We start from the raw sequence: 10,879 nt of genomic DNA, 5'->3' as shown, positions 1-10,879 counted from the left end.
TACATTTTACACTTATTACTTCCAGTTGAAGACTTGCTTACTCTGAAGTACCACACAGCCTTACAATTAGTTTTAAACATTGCTAGCAAATTTCGAATCCTTTCCACTTACTATTGTTTCTTAGCAACTTCTATTGTCTGTCTGTGTGTTTTCAGTTAATCATAAAACATAGTTCGGTTCTCTTTATTTTTATATTTTATTTTAGTAATATATGTCATATGTTAGTATAGCTATGTAATATAAGTATACTATATTAGAACAATAATAAAACAACGGTGATATTTTATACATTGTTGGAGACATGTGCGACAGACTCGAGAGATGGAACATCGCAATCAATTTGATATTTTAACGTATACTTCAATATCAAACAGTTTGTATGTACTGACCCTGAAGAAGCTGTAAAAGCGAAACTTCTGTAGTAATAAAAAAACAAACAAATATATATACATCTGGAGTGTAAAGGTCGTTTATCTAAACTTTTATCACAATGTGTAAATCCCTCCAGTATGCACTACAAACTTTCAAAACATAAAACGATTTGATATTATTTTTTGATATATTTTATCTTAACTTTCAAAGAACAGGATTCCTTTTTTATTTTCACAATATAAAGTAATATCTTATTTTATTATTCAATTTTCGAAAGATAGGTTTTAAAAAATATTATAATGTATTTTCTTCTACTCTCCAAAGTAATTCGTAACTTTAATAACATTCATAATTGTCTACAAAAAGAAAGAAAGAATATTTTAGTTTCAGAGAATTTCCTGTTTTTTATTATCTTCGAAAGAACGGAACAACGTATTTTGTTTTGTATAGGGAAACTTTTATTCGTGACGATGTCTGTTAAAACAGTTAGGCCAACTTGTCACAAATTAATCTTTTAATATGTTATGCATTGTATTATTGTTTTTATGAGACGTAGGATTTAAGCAGGAACGGTTGATTACCCGAATGTGGTTTCTACTTTCTAAATTCTAACACTACTGAAGCCACATCATCAGAAGAAATATAATATGTTAATCTATAAAATATTGAATACACCGATTTCGACCGTATATAAGCTTCAAAATTTGCAAACGTGATATACCGATATTTATTTAACTTATAGGTCTGTTGAACTTCTTCTTTCAATTAAAGCATAAAAGGGGAAAATATAAGCATTTTCAACACGTCACTAAAATAGCTTTAACATATTTACGTAAACTAATTGTACGTATAATCATAAATACCACACACAATATAGCGTAGGTTTCTATTCTACTGCGCATGAATCTTACTCAGAGCTGTTGTTACAATACAGAGGTCGCCCTTCAGCTCACTCACCATACGAGCAATCTTCCTGGTATTCGAGAGTATTTCTACTGTCTGTGTGTAGGGGTTGTAGCGAATACCGAAAGGACGTTTGATGGTCTTTGCAAATTCTCTAAGCCAGAAAAATAGACAATAATAATTAATATCCATACAATATATATCTTCGAATCACTTGAAACCTTAAGAAATATAGAACGTCTGTTTAAACTTAAGAATGTTAACCAAAATCTGCTTAATCTTAAAAATATAGGCTAAACTGTAAATACATTACCAATAAAAATATTTTAAATCAGTTTGGTGGGAGTTTCTCCATGGACGAGTTAAATCGTCTAGAGTAGTGGTTCTCAAACATTTTGTTCGTGGATCACCTTATTATTATGATCATTAATCTCTGCTGACCACAAAGAGTTCGATACGCTTCCTTACCGTAATTATGAAACCTTTTAACGCACCACCTGAAGGGAGCCCACGAACAGCAAGTTGAGAACCGCTGGTTTACCAATTAACAAACACAGCCCTCTAAACCGTCAAACAGTCGTTAAAAATATTCTACTTTACAAAAGGTTGGTAGTAAGTAATTTCTGTCGAATCTCTCCACAACTGAATTCTGGGATCTATTTTGATTTTTTTTTATGTAAAGGATAAAAACACCATAATTACTTTTAAGACTTCCTCATTTGCTTTGCAAATTTATATTTAACTGACATGGTCAGTCAACTACATTACCCCTTTCTAGCCCCATACTAACTAGTAGTGCCCGGCATGGCCAGGTGGATAAGGCGCTCGACTCACAATCTGAGGGTCGCGGGTTCGAATCCGCATCCCACCAAACATGCTTGCCCTTTCAGCCGTGGGGGCGTTATAATGTGACGGTCAATCCCATATTCGTTGGTAAAAGAGTAGCCCAAGAGTTGGCGGTGGGTGGTGATGACTAGCTGCCTTCCCTCTAGTCTTACACTGCTAAATTAGGGACGGCTAGCGCAGATAGCCCTCGTGTAGCTTTGCGCGAAATTCAAAAACAAACAAACAAACTAACTAACTAGTAGCCTCAATGACGTTTAAATTATCTTCCAAAACTCAAAATACCCCATCCGCCAACAGGAATCCAGTACTTTGTTGTCTATAAATTAAGTATTTAGACTTTGTAATGACTCCTCCAATGTAAAAACTCCTAAACAGTGTTGTTTTATATATTTGGAAATAGTTTATCCAGGTAAGTTTGTTTTGTTTGTTATCAAGGATAAAGCTACACAAAGGGATATTTATGCTTTTGAGACCGTGGGTATTGGAACTCGATTTCTAATGTGGGTGGGTAACGCTAAGTTGTTGTTGTTTATATGATTATAGCTAATGATTCACTGGCTAAAAGTTATTTCTTATTCTTGAAATATTTCCGTAAATCTACAATTGCAATGACTGTCCAACAATTTTACTATAAACATTTTCGTCATAAATTATATATTACCAATAGAAATAGAAATTTTGATGTATTTATGCTGGAAGAGATTGAAAAGTCGGAGACTCCGCCACTGGTATATCTAAGATCTGGGCTCCACGCAGGAATTTTGACACAATGATATTGCTTCTTCCAACCTGAATGAAGTTGTCACTTCGAATTATTCACGACAAAACAAGCAGTTTTCTAATGCTCAGTGTACTGACCTAACTAATGCTACTCATTCACAATGAATATGGTTAAGTCACTGCAAGTTTGTTGTAAAAAAGATTTCCGTTACTTTTTTCAGTCCTTTGGCCAACGTACATAATTTTTAGATGTTTTACATAAAGTTTCTGATACTATTGAATGGTCTCGTGCACTGTAGATCGTTCGTGACAAAGTATTAAGCATTTCTTCTATCAGTTCTGCTGACTTCTAGCACCTGTGATATATTTTTTTTTCTATCCACATAATTTATATATGTGGCATTGCATTTAAACATTTCCATTAAATGTTGATGAGTGGACTTGATCCAACGTTACATAATTTCACAGTAATACGTTTATTTTTCATACTTATAGGCTTATAACGCTAAACATTGGTGTTGATACCCGTGATAAGCATAGCACAGATAGCCCACTGAGTAACTCTGTAATGAACAACAAACAATCAAACACATCTGTATCTATATTTACTGAATTATCTTGCTGAGAATGCTGATGAGCCATGCTACATGTTCAAGTTATTCTACATTAATCCTTCGTAGCACCATAAGGTGGATAACCTTAACTAATGAAATTTAAAGTAATTTTTATAGCCTAATTAAAGGTGGCATATAGGTCATAAAGACTCATTTTGCCAAGTAAGCCTGTAAGAATGGGGACTTGTGTGTCATTCTAATGGCGTAGACGTAGTTTGTTTTTAATTTTAGAACAAATTAACATACTGTGAAACACAAATGTACACTTAATCTTGACTGGTACTATCCTGCCCTTAAGGTATTTCTTATACACTATAAGTCTAATCCAGAAATATATCCAGGCTTCATACATGTTGGCTAATGTTGGTGATTTCTTGGGCTGGCCTGAGCTGACTGATGACATGGCAGTCAAATGAGGAGATGAACGTGTTGCAATATCTGTTCTCTGACGTTGGATTAGACAGACAGTGCATGTGAAAGGCATGGTTGGAGTTACAGAAGGGCACACCGATATCATATAATCTGGTTTGTTGTTTCACATTGCTAGTACACGGTCTCGTATAGTATCCACAAAATAGCTAGTCAGATTAAAACCACAATGATCGAGACTTTGAATAATTGTCTAAAACATAGCGCTCTGTTGAATAAGAAATATCTTGAGAAGGAAAGAATTGTGGTTGTTGTTTACCCTTATTAACCTTACGAAACAATGAACCATGATATATTTAGCAGGTACAGGTTCATTACTAGCTGCAGGTGTACTGAACTGATCAGTTGGATAATATTATACCATACATATATAAAGATAGTAATTAAAACAGTGTGACACAAGTGTGAGCAAGAATATACTAAAGAATCCCATTTATTCAAAGTATTCTGTTGTATTATTGTCAGTTCCGAATTAGCACATGTGATTGTCTACCATTGTAGCCCAAATATTGAGCAGTTTTCACATGATACTTCTTGAAGCTATAACCACAACATCACAGTGCATGTGTGTATATATATATATTGTAGCGTAATGTTTCTGTTGTAAAGCTATTATACTGTCACCAAATGTGTTAAACTTTATGTAACATCAACCTGCACAGCTAAATTACTACTCTGTAAACGGCCTTACCTTACAGAGTAGTAATTTAACTAATAAAACTTACAAATCTAATACATGTAAGGCCATTTATAGAGTAGTAATTTATCTGATAAAAACTTACAAATCTAATACATATAAGGTCATTTATAGAGTAGTAATTTATCTAATAAAACTTACAAATCTAATACATATAAGGTCATTTATAGAGTAGTAATTTATCTAATAAAACTTACAAATCTAATACATGTAAAGCCATTTACAGAATAGTAATTTATCTAATAAAACTTACAAATCTAATACATTGGCCTTACATGCATTAGATTTGTAAGTTTTTGTTAGATACTACCTCATTTTCTCTTTGGCCTCTTCAAAACTACCAGTGCAGAAATAAGCTTCTTGAAATGACGTAATAATGGGTTCTTGCTGACAAGTTCGCTCGGGGTCAAACGGTAGAACCTTAGCATTCGGTGACAATGCATGCTAAAGAAGGAAATCACAGAAAAATTAGTTTTTCCCTCTAACTAAACAAATTCTGAAATATATTTTACAGTTAGTGAATAAATAGGAATATTTTTGCGAATGAATCTGAACTAAGTTTAATTATCTTCCTACAGTTTTATACATAAATTCAGATAATCGTTTGATTAGCTTATCATTCATATTTTCAAGACTAGTGGAAAACCAGATTTTAAATAAGTAAGATATGAAACTGACCTGTAATTCGGCGATTGAGGAGAGAAGACCAGCACCATACACTCGCGTCTCATTGTTCTGTTTGCAAAGTCCGAACTCCACAGTGAAGAAATAACACTGTCGGAAAATAGAAAGAAGTTTCTTTAAAATTCCTTTTTTTTTATTAAATTGAGTTTGATTAATGAAAGACGCGACAATAATGACACAACTAACAAGAAAAAGAAAGATAGTAACAGACAAGAAAGGACCGGCATGGCCAGGTGGTTAGGGCGCTCGACTCGCAATCTGCGGGTCGCGGGTTCGAATTCCCGTCACACCAAATATGCTCGCTCTTTCAGCCGTGGGAGGTTATAATGTGATGGTCAATCCCACTATTCGTTGGTAAAAGAGTAGCCCAAGGGTGGTGATGACTAGCTACCTTCTAGTCTTTCACTGCTCTCATGTAGCTTTGCGCAAAATTCATAGCAAACAAACATTTCAGACATCGTGGTAGAGTACCAATAGCGAGATAAACATCAAGAGATCAGTCGTGACATTGCAAACATCATGATGAGAGAACACTAACCAGACAAACATCAAGATATAATGGTGACATTGAACAAGTCATAATAAGGTAAAATTAACGAGCAGAGATAAACATCAAGAGACCACAAGTTAAATTACAGGCGTCATGATGGTGATATACCACTAAAGAGAAAAACATCAAGAGATCAATGGAGATATAGCACACATCATAATAAGGTAACTCTGACAAGATAAGCCTCAAGAGAGGTGTCATCATGGTTATGATGTCTACGGTTTCTGAACCACACAGTTTATATGTGATCTTCTTAGTTCAGCCTGATATTCAAAGTCTGCAATAAATAGGGCATCTTCCCACACATCTTTAAATTACTACAGTAAATAAAATAGCTAAATTTGTCGACTTTATTTGTTATACAAGACATAATATCACCAAAGTTATGAGTAAATTGTCACAGTAATTTTTTTGAATCATTCATAAACACAAGTTTGAAAGGATATCATAATTAATTTTCAAAAACATTAAAAAATCTTACTGTTGCCAGTTTATCCACTTCATCATCCGAGGCTCCTAGTGATGCAAGACCAATCTCTTGAGAAAACTGAGAGAAACTATCGTCTGCCAGAAGGGGCACGTGACCCAGAAGTTCGTGACAGCAATCACTTACAAGAAGGAAAGAAGAATATTGTATTAAACCTTAGTAAAAGTAAATACCTTTACTAGATTTCCTTATGTCTAAATCCTTGTAAAGTATAAGCTTCTTTTTTCTTATTATACCGAAAAACTTTAGACACATTTGCTTTTTAACAAAAAACAAAATAAAAGCAAATTCAATTTTACTTAATTTCAACAAGGAAGCTGGAACACGATCTGAAATATTATGTATGTTTAGGAAGAATGATGTGCACTTTAAAGTGTAAAAACTGAATGTTACACATTTTGATTTGAATTAGTTTACATCCATTGTCGTTCCTACTTTTCACTCCTTTACTCTTCATATTAATTCCCCATATTGCACAAACGTTTGTGTAGTCCTCACTCCAGCTTTCCCTAAGTGAGAAGGGAGTAGTGAGACATATAATGGCAACAATTCTGACCTAAAACTACAATTAGACTAACGCTCTACATTAGCTTGAGGGTGGGCCAACGACATTTTAGGTCGACCTCCTCCCGCCAGGGTCAGCCTTTCGTCTATTACTTTAACCTTAGCGCGTTTACTTTTGCCCTTTTTTTTTGAACAATTAATTTGATTCTCTCTCGATGCCTTGCTGGTATTATACAAAGGTAAACCTTCCAGAGTTGGCATAATTATTGGATTTCTTATTTTATGGTTCAATTAATTTTTAAACCTGTGATTTTTAGTATGATGAACATTTATTTCTCTTTTTTTAGCAAAAAACGTTTTAACTTCGCCTATAATGAAACAAATCAATATTAAAATAATCCATATCTGTTTCAACAACAACAAAAACGATGATATGAAACATTAATTTTACATGTTGGGTGTAAACAGTCGGTTATTTCCCTGGTACAGAAAGTTGGGCTTAACTATTTTCGTAAATAAAACTCGTATGCTAATTTGTAATTTCCAAGATAAGATTAATAGAAATTGATATAAGGTCTGATTTTGAAATTCTCATGATTGCCATGAATAACTGAACTATGATGTTTAAGCTGTATAATTTATTACTGTTGTTTAAATATGATGATACTTACGGTTCGGGAGTATAAAAAGGATCCGAACTGTGACGTATATACTGCGTACAATGGAATACACGAAAAGCTAGACCAGCCAGAAAATCGCGTGATGACAAATAGCCGGCCACAGGTCGAAGGTGAAATCCTGTCCGTCCTTGTATCAAAAGTAATCGTAATTTTTTGGTAAATATTCTATTCAATGCTTACATTCTACTAGTGAAAGTAGGAAAAAATTACAGAGTTTTATTACTACAAAATACATTCCCGATTATAAAGAGAAAACTTCGCAGGTTCTTTGATTATTGTTAAAACAATGCTTCTCAGGTTCTAAGGGTTGTTTTACTGGTATAGTTCACAGGCTCTTAGATTAGTGTTATTGGTATAATTCACAGGTTCTTAGGTTAGTGTTATTGGTATAGTTCACAGGTTCTTACATTAGTGTTACAGGAATAGTTCACAGGTTCTTAGGTTAATGTCACAGGAATAGTTCACAGGTTCTTAGATTAGTGTTACAAGAACAGTTCACAGGTTCTTACATTAGTGTTACAAATATAGTTCACAGGTTCTACGATTTGTGTTACAGGAACAGTTCACAAGTTCTTAGGTTAGTGTTACAGAAATGGTTCACAGGTTCTTAGGTTAATGTTACCGTAACAGTTCACAGGTTAGTGTTACAGGAACTGTTCACAGGTTCTAAAGTTAATGTTACAGATGAAACCCACAGGCTCTAGGATTAGTGTTACAGAAATAGCTGACAGGTTTTAGGTTTATTGTTTCATATTTCACTTACATTATTTTAAGAGAAAATTATATTATTTTTGTGTTGAATTAAGTCGATATGTTAATAAGTTATGATTATTGTAGTCTGAATAAACTTCTTTTTTTCTATTTCATACTTAAACTTGGTAATTATAATCAAATAAATTTGTGTTACGACATACGTTTCAAGAAGCAGCTAACATCCTCCAACTGGGGAATATTATCCTCTCTGAAAATAAAAATGTTAGTTTTAACTTTCCATAACTTTATAAAGACCATCGTGTAAATTAACATTTCATTAAAACTTTTAAAATATGCTCACATCTTTCAAGTGTGTATTTTTAAAATTACTAAAACATCTAAAAACTATCAAGCAATGATCATTTTAAAGTAGAGTAACGTGGTAAAATTTATTAAACTCGATGTTTTATTTTTTATTCAAAGTTAAGCATACACATAGGGTCCACGTTGTAAGAAATTATAATTCCCAATCCCAAGCTAGTGAGCCGCCAAATCTGTTAAACAAACAATTGAAAAATAATAAAACAATAAAAAACGAAAAGGCAGTCAGAAGCTAACAAACATCCATCAAAACTATTAGTATCTACTAAATTCCGATTTTTCATTTTAAAACATTCTAAACTTAAGCTCACACATCCGAGCGTGTACTGAAATACTGATAAGCATCTAGTGTATGAATGGTAGTAACTGATATTTCTAATAAACAACAGGTTTTTTATGATAATATTTATAGTTTTTACCTACCTATAGCCACAATATTTAATGAGAAGGTTGAAGTTTTCCAGAAACTCTCTACAAGCGTGGGTTGGGTACAGTGCCTTTAGATGTTTAAAAACTCTCCCCCTAGAGGAATCAAGATAAACATCTCTGTGTGTGAAATTACACACAAGTGAAACGTCGTGCTTTAATTTTCAGATTTTAAATTTTGAAACCAAGATACAAATTTATCACAACATCCGATGACTGTCGCTGCACAGAAACTAAATAAAACGAATTTGATTAGTTAGGCTTCAAGTTATTTTGTTAAATCCAATCCACCCGTATCACACAGCGATGATTAAAATAAACGTAACTAAAACTTAAATCTAAACTGCAATCATTTGATATTCTTCTCAATAATAAATGTATAAAACTAAAAAGTAACACTTAAATTCCTGAGTCTTTCAACTACAAATTAAATGAACCTTAAAGTTTCTGAAGTTGCCTTAAAAATAATGTAGTTACATATATCTGTATGATAATACTGTCTGTTGTTTGTTGTATGTCCATATAACTACTTCGCAGGATGTGGATGGATCTTCCCCCAAATTGGTATGGAGGTTCATTGGGTCCAGTTTTCTATTTTGCGGTTTTTATGGCCGTTTTCGCGTTTTTTACCACTACTTCGCCCCCTGTTGGTGGATCTTCATCAAATTTGGCATGAAGGTTTGTTGGGGCAATGGGAAAATACATATAAATTTGCGGTTTCACTTTTTGTGTTTTACAGTTTTTATGAATTTTTGCGTATTTTATAATTACATGTAAAGAAAGCAACTTTTTCATATCATAAGATAAACTTTCATTAATCATGAATTTACATAACTTCCATCAAGGGGACAGGTACTCCATTTATTTGTTAATAATTAAGGGTTTCCGTGTAGTTACATATATTGTTAATTATTAAGGGTTTTAATGTAACTATATACACTGTTATTAGTTAACGGGTTTTAATGTAACTATATATATACACTGTTATTAGTTAACGGGTTTTACTGTAACTACGTACATTGTTAACAATTAACGGATTTTAATATAACTACATATACTGTTAATAATGAAGAGTTTTAATGTAACTAAACATACTGTTAATAATTAAAGGGTTTTAATGTAACTACATATACTGTTAATAATCAAGAGTTTTAATGTAACTACATATGCTGTTAATAGATAAGAGGTTTAATGTAACTACACATACTGTTAATAGTTAAGAGTTTAATATAACTACATATACTGTTAATAGTTAATGGTTTTAATGTTACTACATATGCTGTTAATAGTTAACAAGTATCATTGTAACTACATATACTGTTAATAGTTAAGGGATTCAATGTAACTACATACACTGTAAATAGTTAACGGGATTAAGTGTAACTACATATGCTGTTAATAGTTAAGGGTTTGAATGTGACTACATATACTATTAATAGTTAAATGGTTTTAATGTAACTACATATACTGTTAATAGTTAAGGGTTTTAATGTAACTACACATACTGTTAATAGTTAAGGGTTTTAATGTAACTACATATACTGTAAATGGTTAACGGGATTAAGTGTAACTACATATGCTGTTAATAGTTAACGGGTTTTAATGTAACTACATATATATTGTTAGTAGTTAAGGTTTTGATGTAACTATATATACTATTAATAGTTAAGGGTTTTAATGTAACTACATACACTGTAAATAGTTAACGGGATTCAATGTAACTACATATGCTGTTAATAGTTAACGGCTTTTAATGTAACTACATATTGTTAATAGTTAAGGGTTTTAATGTATCTACATACACTGTAAATAGTTAACGGGATTCAATGTAACTACATATGCTGTTAATAGTTAACGGCTTTTAATGTAACTACATATACTGTTAATAGTTAA

General features: G+C 32.5%; 1 protein-coding gene across 1 annotated transcript in view; it reads right to left on the bottom strand.

The window, feature by feature from the left end:
• Positions 1-668: 668 nt before the first annotated feature.
• Positions 669-10,879, bottom strand: part of LOC106459616 (tryptophan 5-hydroxylase 1-like) — a 35,963-nt gene continuing 25,752 nt past the window's right edge. The window contains exons 7-13 of the mRNA XM_022386144.1: positions 8,984-9,082; positions 8,401-8,447; positions 7,478-7,613; positions 6,297-6,423; positions 5,260-5,355; positions 4,892-5,025; positions 669-1,429 (exon numbers count right to left, since the gene is read on the bottom strand). Of these exons, the coding sequence (XP_022241852.1) occupies positions 1,264-1,429; positions 4,892-5,025; positions 5,260-5,355; positions 6,297-6,423; positions 7,478-7,613; positions 8,401-8,447; positions 8,984-9,082 (805 nt within the window). The 3' untranslated portion in view covers positions 669-1,263. The remainder of the gene's footprint in view (positions 1,430-4,891; positions 5,026-5,259; positions 5,356-6,296; positions 6,424-7,477; positions 7,614-8,400; positions 8,448-8,983; positions 9,083-10,879) is intronic.

Source organism: Limulus polyphemus, unplaced genomic scaffold (assembly GCF_000517525.1).
Source record: "Limulus polyphemus unplaced genomic scaffold, Limulus_polyphemus-2.1.2 Scaffold638, whole genome shotgun sequence".
Taxonomy (NCBI): Eukaryota; Metazoa; Arthropoda; class Merostomata; order Xiphosura; family Limulidae; genus Limulus; species Limulus polyphemus.
This window is presented reverse-complemented; position numbering and strand designations above follow the sequence as displayed.